Here is a 22,092-nt window from a genome sequence, read left to right as displayed (position 1 = left end):
AAAGTGAGCTGGAAATCATGGGCTAAAGGAAGATGAATGTGCAATCTGCAAAGCTGATGACAATTCCTTCATTCTACAATATAGAACATGGGGGATTAAATTCATTCATTTTATTCTACACATTGAGAGCAGATTTTGGAGAGCTGGGAGCTAGGAGAAAGCCAAGGGCAGCCAAGCAAAGTGGAGAAGAAAGCTTCCACCATTGATGACCTTGAAGCTTTCATCATTTTCTCAAAATCTGTAAACTCTTTCTAATTTTATTTTGAGCTTGTATTTGGAATAAGTATGAGCAACTAAACTCCATAGCTAGGGCTTAGTTTGAAGCCCTAAACATGATTACCTTATTGTTTTGATACTTGAGTGTATGAATTTCTAGATATTGTTGATGAATTCCAATTCACCAAATTAATCTATCCTTGATGTGTGTTTTTCCTTGGTTGGCCATCTTTGAAAGCATGCTTCTTGAGATTGTTGGGATTATGTGTATCTTCATGTTTTCCTAAGCAATAAATGGATGGAGTAAGAACCATCCATGTGAATTGGTTTCTTGAATACCTAATGTAAACACCATGCTATTAGGGTTCTTGTGATGTTCATATTCTCTTTGAACTTAATGGGTTTTTCTTGTAATTGAATCAAAGTACTAAGCACACCTAGATTCGATTATAGGGAAGGCACAAGTATTGTAGCACTCGTACTGCACTTTACGTACATTAGAGAGAATCAATGCGTCTTGAGCCACTCGTACTGGTCTTGATTGCGAACATCTTCAACAACATGTTTAGAGTTCATCACTTGAGTATCCATGAACATTGGTAGAATTGTTTAGGGTGGATTCCGAAACCCTAGTGTTTGTTACATCTTGATTCCACTCTTTGATAATTCATCTCTGCCTTTCTTATTCAATTTTAAAGTCCATTTACTTTCATGCAATAGAAATAGGTCACTTCAAACAAATCAAACCCCCCCCCCCCCAATGTGTGTGTGAGTTGCGTGTTTGACACGTTACGTGTCTTTGTTACTGAATTTTATTTCTTTCTTGTTTTGGACTTTTGGTCCATGTTGTGTTCTTGCATTTTCTGCGCTGAATCCAACCGTATAAAGAATGTGAATTTTGGATAAACGGTTGGAAAGTTATAGGCAAAACACTGGACAGAGGTCGAAACTGAAAAACAGAGAAAACGACTCTATGCAAAAACGACCGGTCGCTTTTACCTGACGACCGGTCTCTTTTCACGTCAAAATTTGAGTTTCGACTCTGCCCAAAAACGACCGGTCGCTTTTGCCTCACGACCGGTCGCTTTAGTACTATTCATAGGTGATAAAAGGGTGATAGAAAGTGCTGTTTGTGTTTTTCTTTAGTTTTCTTGTGTTGTTTCATTTCTTTTACACTTCTTTACTCATTTCTAGTTTCCCTCTTTCATTTGTGCATTTGTGGTGTGTTAATTAAGTGTTCTCTTTGTACTCGAATTAGAACTTATAGGAAACCGACAAGTTCTTCGTGGGATCGACCCCGTACTTACATAATCTATATCTCAATAGATTCGTGCACTTGCGGGTATTTTTAATTGGTTGTTTGCACATTAATTTGTGTCCTTTTAGGAATGCAACACTCATCAAAGGAATCAACTGTTCCTGGTTCCAAACGGTAGAACCAATTCAACGCCGCCTCCATGAGCGAAGAGGGGAACAGCAGGCACTCTCCTTCGTCACTCAGCCCTCGGCACCCCACGGCTGATTGGAAAGAGTGAAGGTGCGTCAGAGGGTCCTCCACGCCTGTGTAAGCGGATATGCGTAGGGGCTGCACATCTCTATCCTGCCTTGAGCGCCTTATTCGCTCAGTGAAGGGTCCTGGCCGAAGCCTTCCCCAGTCGGGCTCTTGTGAACGAGTCCTCTCGTCCTCCATTTTCTGCATCCTTTGTAGGAGAAGGCGGATTACCGGATCCCAGCTCGGAATTTCTTCCGTAGTATGATGCTCTGACTGCAGCGGATACCCGATCGGGTTGACCTCTGACTGCCTCGTTGGCGTTGCCGAACGGTAAGTAGATGACTGATTCGTGGAAGGGACGTACTCGTGGTCAGATTCTGGCAATGATTCCAAGACTTGTATCCTTCGTATCGGCGACTTCCTTCCCAGACTTCTCAACCGGGGATCGTCTAGGCGCGCCTTTATCCCGATCGGCGATCCCTGCCGTTCGGTTTGCCGTTCGGCCTCCCGATCCATCAGCCTATGGCGACAATCGGAATAGACCTTTTTCGGCACATAGGGCTTATTTTTTGGTGCCGGGACTACCAATTGTTTGGACGACGCAGGCGTTGCCTCGGCCACCCTTTTGCCCTTCTTCTGCCGATGGGGTGTCTGTAAACTCTGAGACGATCGGTCGGCCTGAATGCTTTGCATTTGCTGCTGGTTAAGCAACTGCTATGTTTCGTCTACTCTGGACGAGAGGACATTGTTGTGTTCTTGTAACCTGGCCATATCTTGCCGAAGGGATACTACTTGGGCTAAAAGCTCCGCATTTTCAGCGGTTTGGAGCACAGGGGAGTTAGTTGCCGGCGTGTATGGGGGCAGCGCTGGGCTTGCTCCTCCAGGCATGCCGAACGGTACTCCTTCCTGTGGCAAGAACGTGGTTTTTGATGCGGTCCCCATTTTTAGGGATAAAGGGTCGATTGTTTATCGTTTCCCACAGACGGCGCCAAACTGTTGACGCCAAAAACTGGTTCACAGGCTTTAAGGGTCAACTTAGTAATTTTGTAATTTTATACCCTCGGTATCGCTAGATCTTCGGTAGGGAGTGTGATCTGCAAAATGAGAAAACGCACTGTAATACTCAAGGCACCGGTGTGGTACCGGCCAAAGGCTCTCCGATGCTTAAGTAAGTTCAGGATTTAGAAAGTTCAACTGACAGATCTATAGGCTTGTATGCCGTAAGTTCTAATTACCTTTGTTTTGGGGTAGTTGGCCTCTTTTATAGGCCTTGGGAGGTGTGCACTTTGTTGGTAATTTCAATGTGGGACTGTGGACGTCGCTTGGGAGCATGCCACGTGTCCCAGAAGAGTGTGTTGACCTAATGGAGCGATCGGTAGGTAGGGTGCCGAGGGCGTCCCTGACCAGACTCGATTTCCTCCACGTGTCTCGTTCTCATTGGCTGTTCATTTTGGGTATAAACAAATATATTAGTATAACCAGACACTAGTGTGATGTTTTGGTTACTGATATATAAGCTTTGAGCTCCACCCTTAATGGAGTAGTAGTTACTAGTTACAATCATTTCGAAAATGTATGATTATTTATTACTGCATTTTGAAGGTCGTACACCTATCAATGACCTACTTACCTTCAGTCTGAAACATCCTACCCTTAAACACCAAAGATTGTATCCTTGTTAATATTGTTTCGATTATCATATCCTTGTGAATGTTGTTTATTTCCAACTGTTGACACCGTAACTAACCGAGCAACTAGCTAAACAAGATTAGCCATGTGCCATGCTTTGAGAGGTCATCACCTTCGCCAAAGAAGCCTTGCCACAAGTCACCACTAGGGGCAATGTCAAGAGTCCCACATTGGAAGACTACAAGAGGTGGACACTCCCCCTCACCTATAAAAGAAGACTGCTCTCCTCTTAGAAAGGGATCGGATCCTATCCTATCCGAGACTAGGCTGGGCTCTCTCTTCAGGACTCTCCTGCTAGTCTGGCCTTCGGGTCCTGGGTCTCCGGACCTAGGGACTTGACCCCTAGGCTTCAGATTCCTAACTTTGTACCTTAGGCCCTAGGCCTTCTTCCATTTACCTTTGGGTCTAATCCCCTTTGCACAAATGTAAACATTATTATAATGAGAACATTTTCTCCGTGGACGTAGCTCATTCATTAAGGGTGAACCACGTATATCCTGTCTTCCGTATCTTTATCGCTTGCCCAAATCTTCACACACTTGCTGAAGGTCCACACCTTCACCCATCATCCATCATACCCAATCACTAAGTTGGACTCAATCTTGACCGAACCATTTTGAGCATCAACACCAACATTTCAATATTGAATGAATATTGTGTATTATTTATTATTTCCCCTCTTTATTTTCGAAACTCACAATGTCTAAATCTCTCAGAAGTTAGCAGGCACTTTGTCTGTGGCAAGTGTTTTTCTCCTCTTTTCTTCCTCGCCCGAATACATACTGGTTTTGTGCATTTCAATATCATGGCTGCTAATGTAGAAAAGATGAACAAATGAATCAGCATCTCGAAATAGAAATAGTGGTCAAGGGCCAAAAGTTTTCTATTTCTGGTTTGAGTACAATTTGGTATGTTTTTAACTTTGTCTATTGGATTTGGATAACTTTTTCTAATGGTATTGTAGGATGGATTCGGATCCTCTGCTTGGTTTAGGATAGTCATAACAATATAGTTCGAACTCATTTGAATTGTACCGTTTGTTACCATAAAGCCAACCTCAAATTGTTGTAAATGAATATGCTATGCAACCAGATTTTCACCTCCAACGAATTGTGTCTCATCATATACTTTCCTCAACTAACTATCAATTTAGCAGTATATCTCTCAGTTTTGTTAGGTAAGGAAGACTTTGAGTTCCTCCCTATCTCAAATATTTATTTAGTTACAAATAACTTCTTCTTTTTAAGCAAACATGGTAAGGTGATCTAAATAATCACCTAATTTTATGTGACAGGTGTAGGTGCTTTTTCGTTCTAACAGCTCCATGTGGGCATGGGCTGCTGTGAAGAGAGTGGATGATGTCGCCCCTTTGCCTGAGTTCAAGAATCAAACCCCAAAGCACTCCGAAAGCTTATGAATCCTTAAGGAGTTTCTCTCACCAAGAGGATTAGAAATGACAAAAGAGAACATTAAGGCCCCATTTGGTTCATGGGAAAGGAGGCTTGGGGATGAGAAATCAATTGTTTTCCCATGTTTGGTAAGTCCAGGCATGGGAAATCGTTATTTGGCACATGGGAAAGTAGGGGGGAAAGTGAAGCCCTCCTCCCAACTTGGGTTTTGTTTTCCCTCCTCATGGGAAAGTTATAGGATTACATTTACCTTAACCTTGTAATAGGGATCCTTTCTATTGTAAATTATAGGATTACAACATTATGTATACACTTTACAAGTTTATGGAAAGTTGATGTCCAAAGCATTATGATATGATTCCTTAATATTGTCAATCATAGTGTTACAAGATTATAGATACACTTATAAGTTTATGGAATGTTGAGGTCTAAAACATGGTAAAAAATGTCCTTAATATTGTAAACCCTTGTAAGATGTGGAACCCTATTGGACAGTACAATAGATTGATCTTAATCAATTTTTAACTCTAGTCCATTTGGTGATTAAAAAATTTTAGGTAAGTTTTTATTTGAACCCAATTATTTTATAAGTAAACTCAACCAAGTAGACATGCCAATGGATCGGATTTTGATTTGAATGCAATTCGAATTCGATGTAATTAATAGGAGATGGATTGGACTTCTCAATCTGATAATCTGATTACAATTCGAATCCGATAATCAGATTATAAATGGATATGGATATGGATTATAGTTGATCCGATCCGATAATAATCCGATTTGACTTAGTATGAATTATAATTTAATTTTTCTAGGATTTATATTAATATGTTATATGTGTAAATGAGTAATTTTAGTTTTATACGCACTAATAATAAACTTAAAACTATTTTTTTTATTATATAAAATGTCAAAAATTGATATAAAAAGTAGACAAATACAATAAAAGAACGAGACTACTAATGAAATTTTGATTTTGTGTACGTCACAAAATAAATAAGATAATAATTCAATCTGATCTGAATCTAATGCATAACGAATATAGATTTATAGGTGCAATCTGATAGTCCAAATATGTTCTGAATCCGATAATTCAATTATAAATGAATTCTGATTTAGATCGAGGTATATCTGATTCGAATTTGACCTGTTTACAGCTCTACAACCAATGTTTCTTTTATCCCAAAAAAAGGGGTTTCTTTAAAAAAAAAATTACAAGTTCGTTCATTATAAAAATATTGTTTTAAAATTTTCAGAATTACATTAATTGAAAAACAAAAGTGAAAAAAAAGGAAAACTACAACACCATGGGATTGTGAACAGTTGCAGTGGTGTTCTATTTGTTTGTCTTAAGTTCTTTTAGTTTTTTTTTTTTACGAGAGGGGCAGATTCCTCAAAATAACAAAAGAAAACAAAAAAGCAAGACAGGAAGTGGGTGGGATCCACAGTACGTATGAGTATGACTCAAGCCAATGCCGTCAGCCATGTATGTTCATCAAGACTTGGGAAGGAAGTGGGTGGGATCCACACGTACGAGTATGGTTCAAGCCAATGCCGTCAACCATGTCTGTTCATCAAGACTTGGGAATCTTTGGGCTCAAACACAAGTCCAAAAAAGCACAGTGGCTTGTGATTGGTGAGTTTGTTTGTTTATGAATACAACTTTCACTGCTCTCTGCTGCTTCTTCTCTGAAGGAAAAGCATTTGATCATCTTATATTCCAATTTTCCAAAACAGTTGAAGGAGGGATGAGCAGCAGTATGAGCACAACAACAGAAGAATCAGTGCATGATTTGCTTCCCAAGTTCAGATTCCATCCCTCTGAGGAGGAAATGGTGAACCTTTTGATGAAAAAGGTGGAGGGCCAGGACTCCCAAGCCATGCCTGATGAAATCGTTTACAAGCCTTCGGATTTACCTGATAATGAATCTATCCAACTTTTTCGATGCTTCTTGAAGAGGATGATGCAGGGCAAGGCCTCCCAATCCATCCCTGAAATCGATGTCTACAAGTACGAGCCTTGGGATTTAGCTGGTAATCCATTAATCTGTCTCAATTTCTCTTCACTGCTCATTTTCACATTTCCAAGGTATATATGATGTTTGTTTATACATAATCTTGATCAATTATCCTGTTTTTCTCATTTCCAATTTACAATTTTGTTCAATAATTTATGCTGTTGTGAAATCTGTTAGTTTATACATAATCTTGGATTTTGCAGAGCTCATGTTCCCAGACTCTCCATATCAACCTAGGGCCTGGTTCTCCTTCAGCCGACCTGATTACAAATATGCCAACAGTCCTCGCTGCAACAGGGCCACAGGGAAGGGCTTCTGGAAAATCACAGGCAAGCCACGACAAGTCAAGTCTCGACAACTACCCAAATCGGTCACTTGCAAAAAGAGGACCTTGACCTTCCATGAAGGTCGTGTGTCTAAGTCGAGGAACACCGGCTGGGTCAGGCAGGAGTACTATCTCACTCCAACTGACCCAGGTTCTAATCCCAATCAGCTGAGTGGCTTTGTTCTCTGCCGCATGAAGAATAAGTCAACTGACAATGAGTCTGATAATAAGAAGCAGCAGGATGTTTCAATCTGTGTTGAATCAGCTGATCCTGGTATTGCTGGCTGCATGGCCTCTAATTCTGAGCTTGATCAAGCTGCTGGAATTCATCTGATTCCGGAGGCAGAAGAACATCTGACATACGAAGAGCTAGAACATGTTCTCCTTGGAAGTGGCAATCAGAACGATGGTGAACCTGGTGGCTATGTTTCATCTTATTTTGATGATATGATTCAAGAGGTGAGAATTAATCTGCTTTTTGAAGATTTCTGATGTAAAATTGGAAATGTGAAGCACACGAAATATATCAATAACTTAATGCTTGCTTGTTTGTGATTCTTAATCTGGCAGCTATGTGCTAAGGGAGGAGAATATCTAGATTTACCTTCTCCTCCTCCTGAGCCGCCTCGCCAACAACAGCTAGCTCAGCTGGGAAATGTTCCTGTTACTGGTGATTACATTGGCTCTAATTCTAATAACCAAGCTGCTGCTATCAATCATATGATTCCCGACCCAGAAGAACTTCTGGCCTACAAAGAGCTAGAACGTGTTCTTCTTTGCAGTTGCAATCCTGATGATGGTGAACCTGGTGGCTGTGTTTCATCTAATATGCTTCAAAAGGTGAGACTTTTTGAAAATTTTCTGATGTGAACTTGTTGATATGGAGCACAAGAATATCAAAACTTAACATTTGCTTGTTTTGTGATGCTTAATCTGGCAATGGCAGTTATGTGCTCAGCTAGGAGAAGAGCTGGATTCACCCTTTCGTCCTCCTGGGCCACCTGAGCTGGGAAATGCTCCAATTGGGGATATTGATCCTTCTCTTCCAAACAAGAATAATATTCCAACCAACTATGACAGTAAACCAGTCGGCAACACCGCCTCTAATTTCGAGAATCAAACTAGGAGTTCAGAGGTAAGAATCCACATGCTCTTTGAAACTTGCATATACATAATTCTTAATATGGAGCACAAGAAGTACACCCAAACTTAACACTTGCTTGTTATGATTCTTAATCTAGGTTTATTCTCAAGCAGAAGAAAATCTGGAATCGTTCTTTTGTCAATTTGAGCTAGAGGGAGATTATCTGCATGCCAATAACTATATTGGATGCAATGAGTCGCAATCTGCGGCTCTTTTCCCACAAAGTTCTTGAATAATAGAAACATCATAAACTCTTTTCAATGACTACAACCTACCAAAATCATTGGGAAGGGTTTATGATGGGAATGGTGGAGTACCACAGTGACGCAGACACTGAAGTACTCCATGGAAAGATTATCTGTATTAGCTATAGGAGAAAAACACAACATTTTATTCATAGGAGAATATCAAAGGGGACTTATAAACCACAAGAGTCCTTGTAAGAATGTGTCTCCAACTCACATTATTACAGACAGTGATATTCTCCTGCAAATAATTCAACTGTGTTGAGTAAAACACTCACAGTTGTCTACATTTCTGAAACTGGAGGCTTTGGAAACTTGTTCGTAGTTTTGGACATTTATGTCCAGGACAAACGACACAAGCTACTAGTCTGTCACACACGGCAAGGGTTATGTCCAAGATCTTTGATGTGTGTGTAACCCAAAAAAAAAGAAAAAATAGAAAGAAAATCTGTCCCAGCATCTCCAAATTTTGGAAACTTCAACCTTAGGTGAACTTGTTGGTACAAAGAAAGACCAGCAAATGAAAATGGTTGAAATGCTATCTGGAACTCTCTACCCTTCTCCGAATGCAATGAGTACAGACGAAGTAAAGATGTCTTTTCTCAGAAGCAGTCTTTTGGAGATGGTGGTATTTCCTCTTTCAACACAAACTACAGAAATTCCTCAGATCAGTAGTCTTCTTCAACTAGTATATCTATCCTACAACTAGCATCCATTCACGTCTTCACTGAACACATGGGAGGTGCTCCGAGAAGAACTCGAGTGCAGAGTAGTATCACAAGACAAGGTGAGAAAGAATCAAGCTCAGAACAGGAAAGAACCCATTCTGACTTTCTCAGAGCAGTTAAATGAAATATGTTACAATGTAGCTTTGACATTGAGGAGGCTATTTGCTATTCTTACTCAACTGAATTTGATTTCTGTTTGCAGGTCTGGGAAGCTGCAGCTCATTGTACTGCTGTTCGTACTGCTTGAAGCAGGAATGGAATGGGCAGCTGGCACCAAATGCAAGGGTTCTTTTACTTTCCTGGAAGTATCTCCTCCAAACCATAAACCAAGTACCCCCATGGTACTATAACAGGCTTGGTTTTGTTCGACGGTTGCTGTCATTATAGAAGTGGCGCTATACGGAAGCTTCTGCTACATGGCTGCTGGAGTCTCAGTTTAATATATTAGTATAACCAGACACTAGTGTGATGTTTTGGTTACTGATATAGAAGCTTTGAGCTCCACCCTTAATGGAGTAGTAGTTACTAGTTACAGTCATTTCGAAAATGTATGATTATTTCTTACTGCATTTTGAAGGTCGTAAACCTATCAATGACCTACTTACCTTCAGTGTGAAACATCCCACCCTTAAACACCAAAGATTGTATACTTGTTAATATTGTTTCGATTATCATATCCTTGTGAATGTTGTTTATTTCCAACATTTCAATATTGAATGAATATTGTGTATTATTTATTATTTCCCCTCTTTATTTTCGAAACTCACAATGTCTAAATCTCTCAGCAGTTGGCAGGCACTTTGTCTGTGGCAAGTGTTTTTCTCCTCTTTTTGTCCGAGCCCGAATACATACTGGTTTTGTGCATTTCAATGTCATGGCTACTAATGTAGAAAAGATGAACAATGAAGCAGCATCTCGAAATAGAAATAGTGGTCAAAGGCCAAAAGTTTTCTATTTCTGGTTTGAGTCCAATTTGGTATGTTTTTAACTTTGTCTATTGGATTTGGATAACTTGTTCTGATGGTATTGTAGGATGGATTCGGATCCTCTGCTTGGTTTAGGATAGTCATAACAATATACGAAGAAAAAAATATTTGTTCGAACTCATTTGAATTGTACCGTTTGTTACCATAAAGCCAACCTCAAATTGTTGTAAATGAGTATGCTATGCAACCAGATTTTCACCTCCAACGAATTGTGTCTCATCATATGCTTTCCTCAACTAACTATCAATTTAGCAGTATATCTCTCAGTTTTGTTAGGTAGGGAAGACTTTGAGTTCCTATCTCAAATATTTATGTAGTTACAAATAACTTTTTTTTTAATGCAAACATGGTAAAGTGATCTAAATAATCACCTAATTTTGTGACAGGTGTAGGTGCTTTTTCGTTCTAACAGCTCTATGTGGGCATGGGCTGCTGTGAAGAGAGTGGATGATGTCACCCATTTGCCTGAGTTCAAGAATCAAACCCCAAAGCACTCTGAAAGCTTATGAATCCTTAAGGAGTTTCTCTCACCAAGAGGATTAGAAATGACGAAAGAGAACATTAAGGGCACTATGGGACGATCTTGTTGCTGCCTCAACCATGCACTCAGTGTCGTCAGCAGTAGCTCCTTTGGTGAGGATAAGGTCACATAGCTTACAACACTAGTTCTCTAGTTCTCATTGCCTAAGGTTCAAAGCATCAACTGCAGCTTTTACTTCATCAAAATGGGATGACATCTCTATGTTATGGATGACCAGTGCCCCAAAAACAGCACACGCTAAATTCCAGCAGAGATATGCTGAAGTATATCGTTTGAAGAGTTTATTGGTACTAATATCAAGAACCTTGATCCAGCAGAGATATGCTGAAGAACAAGCAATATCAAGTCTTAGTAAAAATTAACACCTCAAAGCATGTGCTTGGCTAACAAAAAATGAATATGATGAAGGCATTCCCTATAGAGGAAAGAAAAAAGTATGCATTGCATGTGGGAGTGATTTGAATTGCTAATAATATTCTCTGTTTTCTTTTTTCAATTTGTTGACCTCTTTAGTTCATCAAACAAAATGTTATTTTCTATTTGGAGGAATAGATTCTATGTTGGTTTTGAGTTTTTTTTTTCTTTTGATACAAATGTCGTTCATGAGTTAGAAATAAATTATCAATTTCATAAAATATTTAATTTCTAACATTTACAATTTCCATGAGCTATCTAGACATTGAAATTTCTATCATTTACAAAATCCGACACACATAAATCCAAAAACTGAAATGACAGAGATCAAAATTCCATCATTTTACAATAATATGTAATTTTTAGTTCCTTCATCCAAACAAAGAGTAAGGGTACAGCCTCACAAATCGCATCCCGCTAACAAAGAATTTTGTAATCAGTAATGTCTCTCTTCCCGTGCATCAGGGCCTTCATGCGATTTAATAATCAACTTGAGTTTAAATTTATTGAGAAAATTCTCAGTGCAGTCAGGACCCCAAATCAGACCAATGTCTCTCTATATTTGAAGAAAGATCAGGATTCATTGAGGATCCAACCACATCACGTCACCAAGAATCAAGTTGGGACCTTTCTTGATGCTCCATGAGGAGGTCCCAACTTGGTTCCTGGTGACATGATGTGGTCGGATCCCTTAATGACTCCTGGTCTTTCTCCAAATATAAAGAGGCATTGGTCTGCTTTGGGGTACAGACTGCACTGAGAATTTTCTCAATAAATTTCAACTCAAGTTGATTATCAGATCGCATGAAGGCCCTGACGCACAGGAAAAGAGGCCAAGTACTGGTGGATCACATGAATGCCCTTTTTTATGTTACAGTACTTTATAAAGAATTCATGTCGTAAGATTACTGATTACAAACTTGGACATTACACATTACCGATTACAAACTTCTCTGCGTGGCCTTCTCCTCACCAAAGGAGGTATTGCCAACGGCGCTGAGTGCGTGGTGGAGGCAGCAACAAGATCGTCCCATAGAGCCTTTTCATGTTCTCTTAAGTCGTGCCCAAGTGGCCCCATACTTGCAACTGATTTAGAAAACAAAAGCCATTTAAGAATTCCCAGTCTTCTTTTACTTTTATCACAGTATAAGTCAACAAAACTATACATATGCAAACCTTCCAATTAGGTAGAAATAGAATGGACAATCGGGTTCACCCTGTTAGAAGCAAAAGATACATGATCAACATAAATTTACAACATCAAAAAGCTGTGAAATAAAAAGAAGAAAGAAGTAACTAAAAATCTGGACGTAATGCAAATAGAATAATAAAAGGCTCATGTGTCGCTTCGTCCTTACCGGTCTTACAGGAAGCTCCTTGTAGTTAAATGATAGTGCAGGGCTGAATGAAACAGGAGGCTTCACAGAAAGTCCAGTTCCCTCCGGCTGAATAGTTGTCCCAGTTTCTCCAATTGTATTCTCTTGCTCGGCTGATGGTATTAGGATATCTTTCGGGTGATGAAATTTGCAGGTTGCACCAAACTTACATTGCCCCGTTTTCAAGTGGAACTGTTTAAAAATTATGAAATGGAATATATGCAAATCTACATCATGGATAGATAGATAATGTGGCTCTCCAGGTCTGGCTCTCCAGGTCTCTCAGGAAGGGATTCACTTGGAGCGACAAGTGGAACCTAATGAACCAATCATAAACTTCTGTTATGTTATAGCAATATAACTTTTGTCTCTTTATCAATTAATAAGCAAATAGACAATAGCACACAAACAGCTGCAATCTATGATCAACAAATTCAATTTCTAAAATTAATAGATTCCTGATCTAAGTGAAATCTGTGGAGAACTGACTTGATGAAAGTAAGCTTGAAATACTAATCAGTTTCAAACATTACTAATTCAAGCAAAAAATCATATTCATACTTGCTGATAACAAAATTAAAAAGCACACATAGAATCAGAAATACAATTGCATACAAGATTAACTTAGAAATAAGCTTAAATTAGCAACGTATGCATGCATCAAAACAGCAACTGCATTCCCACTCTTTGATCTCTTATGATACTAAGATTAGAAACTTCCAGTAAACGTCTGTATTAAAGCAATGAACTTTAATCATAACCATATTCAAGATTCTCACTTTCTTATCAAACAAATAATAAACAATTACATCGGATCAAAAATTCGAGTTAAAATGTGAAAAATATTGCAGCCCAGAAATTTTCCTAGTAACCAAACAGAAAGCGGAAAGTGAGGAACCTTCAGAGGGGCGTTTCACGCCGGGCTCGACATCGGGAGCTGGCCATGAAGACTAGGACATCAAATGCGACGTCGCCAGATACATAGAGCTACTTCTGCAATGGTCGTCGGTGGCGGAGGCCGAAGGGTCCGACTCGGAAAGGTACCGGAGGGTCAGGTCGGATAGGTAGGAGTCGGTTAGGGCACGTGAGGTGTAGACACTGGAGATGCCGGCTGTTGCGGCTGCAGCAGCAGCAGCTTATTGTGCGGCGCCGTATCCGTAGAGATGGCTCGACCCTAAATCCCATATTTATATGCAGATGCAACAGCTGCCCTAGCCTAGAAACTGTGAAATCAGATTCAGGACACATGTCCCATTTCGACTTTTTTCACTGTTGGATTTTTGGGGGTGAGTCGTGTAATTTTATTTCAACTCGAACAATTTTACTTCTGTTAGGCCATCTTGAACACCCAAATAATTCCAAATTATAACCCAATTTTTCTCCAAACTCAAGAAAAGTAGGGGGCCAAAATTTGAGAAAATTCAAATTTGGAGCCAAATTGAACACGAAAACTTTTTGGTGGAGCCCACTGAAGGCTAAAACAGCCCATATGCAAGAAGGAATCAATGGACGCCAAGTGTCGTGATGTTGTTGTTGCAGAAGCTGTCACGCGCCAACTATTGTGTTTTGGTGTCGCACCTTTGTTTTTTTTTTTTTTTTATTCCACCAATAACCCAAATCAAATGATCCATATTTTTTTTTATCAAATAGAAAGATTCATTCAACCGTAGGACCAACCAATGATAAAGTTTACAAACGAACGGAGAGCGTGAGTGTGGCCTCATTAAAACCTTGCCATTCAAAACCCCTAATGGGGGAAAATCCGGTCAAGGAAAAAGAGTACCACCACATCTCAAAACAAACAATGAACTACACCATAGCTATATCCTTATCTAAAAGAATGCTTAACCATGGAGGAGCACGGTCTTTCCAAAAAAGTCGAGATCTCACTCTCAACCCATGCTGAGCTAGACTATGTGCCACCCCATTGCCCTTCCAATGTTGGTAGAACACTCCAGCCACCTCTCGATCAAACATTAACCGACGAACATCCTCCACCACATTACCAATATTACTCCACCAATCCAACCCATCTTTAAGAATAGAAACAGCTTCTTGAGAATCAAGACCAATGGTAAACCGAGTAAAACCCATGTATCCCATCATCAATAACCCTTCCCGGATAGCCACCAACTCCGTGCCCAAAACATCCAAACCAGGTGGACCAACAGATGCGAAACCACAGATAAAGTTTCCGGCGTTGTCACGACAACATCCCCCCCAGACCCCGACCACCTTGCTCATGTCCCACAGCCCCATCACAGTTAAGGAGAAGAGTATTGACCCGTGGTTTCAACCAACGGGCCTGTGGAGAGACAAGGGGGAGCTTGGACCGCTCCTCACAAGATTTAAACACTTCCAGCATTTCCATCGTGTTTTCCACCATATTATCCACCCGTGTAATCTGTTTCCCATGCAAAGAATCATTACGCAGTTTCCACGCACTCCACGTACAACAAGCAAAGCGCTCTAAGTCAGCTTTCGACATCATTGAAGCCACAGCCTCAAAAGCATCAGCGAAGGTGCCCCCCGCCATATTAATTCACCGGATAAAATGGGTACACTTCCATAGCTTTTGACTCATTTTACAAGACCACAAAGCGTGGTAAGCATCTTCAGGATAGTTCCCACACCTTGAGCACACATGAGACGGAAGCACCCTTTTCTTAAATAAATTGACTGCAGTTGGTAGAATTTCAGTACATGCCTGCCAAAGCAGCATCTTAATTTTGTTGGGGACAGCAAGCTTCCAAATTCGCATCCAGAAGCCTTCTTGAGCACTCTGATCCGATCCCCCCACTCCAAAATCCTCATCGCACTGCCTTACCGCCACACGATAACCAGTTTTAACGGAATATTTCCCGTTCTTTGAGAAAAACCAATATTTGCTATCACCCAGCTGTGAAACTGATCCCAAAGCGATGCTAGAAATGATATCCCGATCTTCCAAGCTAAAATGTTGCTCTAACAGTGGTAAATTCCAAGAGCCAGAAGCCGTTAGAAGGTCAGAGACCATAGAAGTCCGCTCCAGCCCTCTAGTCATCAACGATTTAAACGTAAATGGTTTTGGAATCCACCTATCTTAGAGAACACGGATAGAAGCTCCATTGCCCACCCTCCAAAGCAAGCCATCCTCAATAACCTCACATCCCCACATAATAGATCTCCATATCATTTACGGCGAGCTCCCCAAACTAGCCTGCATAAAATCATCCTCTGGAAAATATTGGGCTTTAAGTATCTTAGCCACCAGAGAGGTGGGGTTGTCTAAAATACGCCAATCCTGTTTTGTTACCATGGCTTTATTAAAAGCTTCAAAGTGTCTGAAACCAAGGCCTCCTAGACATTTTGGTTTACACAATTTTCTCCAACCCAACCAATGAATTCCTTTCCTACCACTCTTCCCCCACCAGTACCTTGCAATCATAACAGATAATTCCTGACACAAAGATTTTGGCAACTGAAATACTCCCATTGTATAAGTAGGTAGTGCCTGACCAACCGCCTTAATTAAGACTTCCTTGCCCGCCGCTGACAGCAACTTCGTATCCCAAGTATTAAGCTTGAGCCACACTTGTTCTCGCACATGATTAAACATCCAGGATTTGCTGCGTTGAGCTAAGGTGGGCAGCCCAAGGTAGCGTTCATGACATGTAACAATCGACACTCCAAGCATTTCAGCAATTAGTTGCTTCATCACCGAATCAGTGTTGGGGCTAAAACATACTGCAGACTTATCAAAATTAATTTTCTGACCAGATGCTCTCTCATACATGCTGAGAATCTGAAGCAAAGAAGCACAATCAGCAAGATAGGCATTACAAAAAAAAGAGACTATCATCTGCAAAAAAATAAATGAGAAATAGTAGGTGCTCCCTGAGCCACGGAAATGCTGCTAATACACTTGATTCTGAGTGCGTTAGAAAGCAAAGCAGACAGTCCCTCCGCACAAATTAAAAACAGATAAGGAGAGAGAGGATCTCCCTGACGCAGCCCCCTTGATGGCACAATCATTCCCGAAGCCACCCCCCGAACTTGAACAGAGTATGTAACAGTGGACATGTAACAAACGCTTAAGCATAGCCTCAATAAAGGTCCATTCCACTCTGCCATAAGCTTTAGACATATCCAGCTTTAATACCATTTTCTTCAGCTTACTCCCACCACGCCGTTTAATAGAATGGATGCTTTCAAAAGCAGCAATAATGTTGTCCGTAATCAGCCGTGTAGGGACAAACGCGCTCTGAAACTCGGAGATGATAAGCGGCATAATAGGCTTCAACCTGTTAACTATAGTCTTGGAAATCATCTTATAGATCATTGTACACAAACTAATTGGCCGAAACTCCGTAACTTTTACCGGATTGTCAACCTTAGGAATGAGCGTTAAAAGTGTGTGATTAATTGCTTTCACACTGGAACCCCCATTCAATACATTAAGGCAGTACCCTACCACATCATTGCCTACCACCCCCCAATACTTCTGATAAAACAGTGCCGACATACCATCCACTCCTGGAGACTTAGTAGGAAACATTTGACCCAAAGAAGTTTCGATCTCCTCCCTTAAGAGAACTTGATTGAGGCGCAAATTTTGAGATGGAGTGAGTATCGGCTTGACCACCTCAGTGACTGCCCCTGCCTCATGAAGGCCATTGGAAGCAAACAAGCCTTGAAAATAATCACAAAAAACAATGCCAATACTTTCAGTAGATGTACGTCATATCCCCTGATCATCTACAATAGTCGTAATTAGATTCCGTCGTCCCCGCATTTTTGCATGTTCATGGAAAAATCTTGTATTTTTGTCCCCATATTTCATCCATGAGACCCGCGATCTCTGCCTCCACAACATTTCTTCTCTTTCCAGTAACACATCCATTTCCCTACAAATATCTCTCTGTTGAAACTCAACTACTGGAGAAAACCTTCTTCTTTGGGTGTCATCTAACTTCCGCTGCAGACTTCGGAGCTTTGTGGGTATTCGGCCTACATGGTCATTATTCCACGTCTGCAGAGACCCTTGACAAGCCTTCAATTTCTCTATGACAGTTCCAGTCTCAGACTCCCAAGCATGCGTAATGACGTCTTGGCAACCCTCAACAGTAGTCCACATTTCCTCGAACAAAAACCGCTTATGCTTCCGCGCCCAAGTACTTGGTCTCAAATATGACAACAAAGGAAGATGGTCAGACACCATAGAATTCAGATGATGTGTTGTGACCTCAGGAAAAGTCCTAACAAAGTCACCATTAGCCACCATTCTATCCAGCCGAAGCTTACATTCCCACCACCTTACCACCGGCTAGACCATGTAAACTTATACCCCTGAAACCGAATAGTTGTCAAACCACACTCCTCCAAAGCTTCCCGAAAGGCCCTCATTTGTGACATGGGTTGGAAACGGCGACCAAAGTACTCATGAGCCTCAAGTATTTCATTGAAATCCCCACCTACAAGCCATGGCCCTTGAACAGTCCCTGCAATTCGTCGTAGCAAATCCTAAGAGTGCCAACGTAACCTCGTTTCAGGATTACCATAAAACCCAGTAAAGCGGAAAGTCTCCATATCCACACCCTTTAAAATAGCGTCAATATGCCCTAGAGAAGAAGAAAGAATAGATACTTCCACTCCGTGTTGCCATAACAAAGCTAAACCCCCCACCCTTCCTTCTCGTCCAACACTGAAGCATCCCATCATACCCAACTGCCATTGCACACACTCCATCTGGCGCACCGTCTTTTTGGTCTCCGACAAAAAGATGATATGAGGCTTTTTATCTCTGAGAAGGAATCTTAGAGCTCGGAATGTTCGTGGGTTGCCCAAGCCTCGAACATTCCAGCATAATATTGTCATTGCTCGTGATGGGCCCGACCCCGGGGACCCATCACGGGTGTGCGCTTAGCACTAGATGTATTATCAGTCATCACAGGACTCCCCCGGGGCCTGGCACGGCTCAGCTGAAAGCCGCGTTGTATACTACCTTTGCAGAATGAGGTTGGCGGCCCCAAGATAGCAGAAGCCGCAGTGATATCTTCCCCCAAAACTGTTTTGCCCTTGTCCAAACGCCTTGGAGCAGTAGGAAGGATCTATGAGATATCCCCATCCAGCCGCAGGTGACCCATATCCGACCGCGCAGCCTCAGAGACCCCTTGGTTCAAATGCACCCTACCTTCCCTGTGGCCAACCACATCACCATCGGCCCCTTATGAGGAGACCGTGACCTCCTTTTCCTTGTGCACTCGACGCCTTTTAAAGACTTGTGCCAGGGGGCAATCCATCCCACTATCCATCTCCATCATTCCTTGCCCGTCAAAAGCCTCGTCGAAGGATCGAACCACCCCCGTACACTTGGACGGCATCGAAGCCGTGTCATCCTTTTGAGGTTCGTCATCAAACAACCCTAGCCGTTGGCCTTTTAAATGATTCTCTGCCCGGATACTATACACATCCTTCATTATCGTTTTCCACCGTCTGTATTGTTCAACTTCAATAGCCCCTGAGAGTGTGCATGCAACACCCACGTGGTCCAGTCGCCCACAATATAAACAGAAGGTTTATTATCACAAAACGTCCCTGATGTTTGAGAAACTATCACATTACATCCTTAAAGTTTTTTTGTATCACTCATGGTCCCTAACGTTAATATAGGTACTCTTAAATAGTCTTTCTGTAAAAAAAAACTGTTAAATCAAGGGATAAAATCGTCAAATCAATCCAAAATTATATAAATAAATAAAAAAATTATTTCCTTCCCTTCTCTCTTTCTTTTCTTTTTCTTCTTTCTCTCCGCCCCGTTCTTTTCTTCTCTTCTTCTCTCTCTGTTTCTCTTTTTTTTTCTTTCTTTTTTTCTTCTTTTCTCTCTTTCCTCCTATTTTCTTCTTCTTTTCCTTCGTTGTTTCTTTTTTCTCTTTTTCTTCCTCTTTCCTTCTTTGGGAAAGCTTCACACTTAACCTCTCCAATGGCGATTGAAGCACCAGAGCAAGCCCCCCAAGCCGATGAAGTCCAATCTCTTTCAATTTCCGAGGCTTCACCATCCAGCCCTTCAAATCCAACCATCCAGTAAACTTCTCTCGCTTTTCTTATCATTTCTTATCGTTTCCAATTTTTTCCATTGATCTGAACTTACTTCAAACTTGTGGGTTTGATTTGGTGAAGAATGAGTTTGGAGGAGAAGTACCAGATGTTGAGGAGCATGGCAGAGGAATGTATTCAAGAGGACGAGCTTCAGAATTTGCTGGCTCATAAGTCCGAATGATGGGTTTGAACCCTTCGGTCGAATGCATATTGCTCAGGTGTTTTTTCAAATTTTCTTTAACAATCGTAAAATTCATAACACATAATTGATGTTGATTATATATCTGTAAATTTCAATAGTTGATTTTGAACAAGAATTGATACTTTTTGTGGAGAGAAGATACTCAAATTGAGATTCTGCAGTGTGTTATTCTCGTGTATTGATTATTTGGATTGCAACGGACTTTCTTGTGTTTTGAAAGAATAATTGTAGTAAGAAACTTAAGGGCATGTTTTTATTATATCATTGTGGTTCAAATGTGCTGTTGTGTAGGGAGTTATGAAACGATAAATGTGAACAAGATGACCTCTGCTGGCTGCAGAGTGAAAATATGGATTGCAGATTGGTTTGCAATGCTAAACAATAAGATGGGGGGTGATTTGAAAAAGATAGAGACTGTTGGGCGCTACATGATAGAGATATGGAGGGCTACTGGGATGAATTTGGACAATGGAAAAGTTGAGTTTTTGTGGTCTTCAAAGGAGATTAATGCGAAAGCAGATGAGTATTGGCCTCGTGTGATGGACATAGCTCAAAAGAATAATCTTAAAAGGATAATTAGGGACAGAGAGGAGGAAAGAGAGAAAATGAGAAAAAGAAGAAAAAAAAGAAAGAAAAAAAAGAGAAACAGAGAGAGAGAAGAAGAGAAGAAAAGAACGGGGCGGAGACAAAGAAGAAGAAGAAAAGAAAGAGAGAAGGGAAGGAAATATATATATATATATATATATATATATATTTTATAATTTTGGATTGATTTGACGATTATGTCCCTGAATTTAACAGATTTTTTGACAGATGGACTATTTAAGAGCACCTATATTAACGTTAGGGACCATGAGTGATACAAAAAAACTTTAAGGATGCAATGTGATAGTTTCGCAAATGTCAGGGACATTTTGTGATAATAAGCCTAAACAGAAATACGGGAGCCGCTCATATTCGATTTCATACTGTTTAGCCTGTTCATCTGCCGACAAACGCAATGTGACACATTGTTTCATCGGCTCATTGATTTTCAAACCCACCCTAATACGTAGAAAGCTCCCTAAGCAGTCTCCATTTAAGCCACGATCCACCATGTAGAATGTACCCAAAAAATTACCTAGTTTTTCTCCCATGGCCGGGGTCAGAAGGATCGGCGGAATACGGCGCACGCGCACCCAAAAACTTTGCGAATCCACCGAAACGGACATAGGATCCACTTCACCATCAGTGCTCGCCAGTAGCAACAATGCCCTATCAAAAGTCCAAGGGGAGCCCCTCATCACCTTCTTCCTATCGAAATCTGTTTTGAAAGAGAATAGGAACCTCTTGGGGTCGTCCAGAGACACCGCAGTGAACTCCTCCCTGGTATGCCAAATCCTCTTCAACGTGCCAAATAAAGCCCCCTTATGAAACGCCTTTGAAGTGAGCAATTTCCCAACAAGCAAGAACCGTTCAGCCTTCAAGTTTCCCAAATCCTCTAACCCAACAACCTCCACTAATTCGGATTCTGAAATTGCCAAGGAAGAGGTGAGACCTGATACCAAATCATCAACAGCCGCCATCATCCACTTGATGCTTCCCTCTGTAAGCCGAAGACCACACCCAAAACCCGCTTGAACAATAGTGCCGCCGTATTTCACACTGTACGTGTGATGAGACAGACACCCTTGAAAGCAGCCGTAAACCACAAGCAATCACCTAGAAACCCTAATCAACCTGTACTGGAGACTGGCGGCGCTAAAACCCTAACCTTGGAGGAAGGGACTGTAAAAAAAATTATTAATGATCCATATTAAATCCAAGCTATTTTAATGGTAAAAGAAAAAATTTCAAACGGCCAAAATAATATTTTAAATTAATATAAATCAAATCCAACCTCAAAACTCACTTCAAACTCTATAAATATCCACCCATTTCTATAAAAAAATTATATTTGTGGAATTTCATAAACCATTCTTAAACCATTCTAAAAAGTTATCCATGAAAAAAAAAATTAGACTTAAACAATTCTTAAACAATTTAATAAAGTTGCAAACTTAAAATTTGAGTCTAAAGAGCTGGGTGAAAAAATAGTTTGACTTCGGGAAAAACTCAAATAGTTACTTTTTGGAGGGGGAAATTTTGGGTTTAGGACCAAATGGCTTGGAGAAGGCCTTATAAATCAATCTAATTATTATGGATGCCCACCATATACATTTTCCCACAATTCCTACCACTATGTTTTTAC

The 22,092-nt window shown here is 40.7% G+C and overlaps 4 protein-coding genes and 1 long non-coding RNA gene across 5 annotated transcripts; 1 reads left to right on the top strand and 4 right to left on the bottom strand.

Annotated features, from left to right (window-relative positions):
- Window positions 1–6,306: 6,306 nt before the first annotated feature.
- LOC110759388 (uncharacterized) lies at window positions 6,307–10,006 on the top strand. Its single transcript, XM_021961440.2, has 7 exons — window positions 6,307–6,442; window positions 6,544–6,840; window positions 7,028–7,608; window positions 7,720–7,989; window positions 8,096–8,284; window positions 8,391–9,325; window positions 9,469–10,006. The coding sequence occupies exons 1-6, from the start codon at window positions 6,358–6,360 to the stop codon at window positions 8,523–8,525; spliced, it is 1,557 nt and encodes a 518-aa protein (XP_021817132.2). The 5' UTR covers window positions 6,307–6,357; the 3' UTR covers window positions 8,526–9,325; window positions 9,469–10,006.
- Window positions 10,007–11,507: 1,501 nt separating this feature from the next.
- On the bottom strand, window positions 11,508–12,674 carry LOC110759392 (uncharacterized). The gene is made up of 2 exons (XR_015825661.1): window positions 12,566–12,674; window positions 11,508–12,424 (listed from the first exon to the last, which is right to left on the bottom strand). It is a non-coding gene; the product is annotated as an uncharacterized LOC110759392 (long non-coding RNA).
- Window positions 12,675–14,392: 1,718 nt separating this feature from the next.
- Window positions 14,393–14,842, bottom strand: LOC148292870 (uncharacterized). Its single transcript, XM_088244476.1, has one exon. The coding sequence runs from the start codon at window positions 14,840–14,842 to the stop codon at window positions 14,393–14,395; it is 450 nt and encodes a 149-aa protein (XP_088100602.1).
- Window positions 14,843–15,758: 916 nt separating this feature from the next.
- On the bottom strand, window positions 15,759–17,846 carry LOC148292869 (uncharacterized). Its single transcript, XM_088244475.1, has 3 exons — window positions 17,549–17,846; window positions 16,725–17,254; window positions 15,759–16,367 (listed from the first exon to the last, which is right to left on the bottom strand). The coding sequence occupies exons 1-3, from the start codon at window positions 17,844–17,846 to the stop codon at window positions 15,759–15,761; spliced, it is 1,437 nt and encodes a 478-aa protein (XP_088100601.1).
- Window positions 17,847–20,684: 2,838 nt separating this feature from the next.
- LOC148292868 (uncharacterized) lies at window positions 20,685–21,427 on the bottom strand. Its single transcript, XM_088244474.1, has 2 exons — window positions 20,805–21,427; window positions 20,685–20,694 (listed from the first exon to the last, which is right to left on the bottom strand). The coding sequence occupies exons 1-2, from the start codon at window positions 21,425–21,427 to the stop codon at window positions 20,685–20,687; spliced, it is 633 nt and encodes a 210-aa protein (XP_088100600.1).
- Window positions 21,428–22,092: the final 665 nt, after the last annotated feature.

The sequence above is a fragment of the Prunus avium genome, chromosome 7 (genome assembly GCF_965620075.1).
Source record: "Prunus avium chromosome 7, drPruAviu1.hap1.1, whole genome shotgun sequence".
NCBI lineage: Eukaryota > Viridiplantae > Streptophyta > Magnoliopsida > Rosales > Rosaceae > Prunus > Prunus avium.
This window is presented reverse-complemented; position numbering and strand designations above follow the sequence as displayed.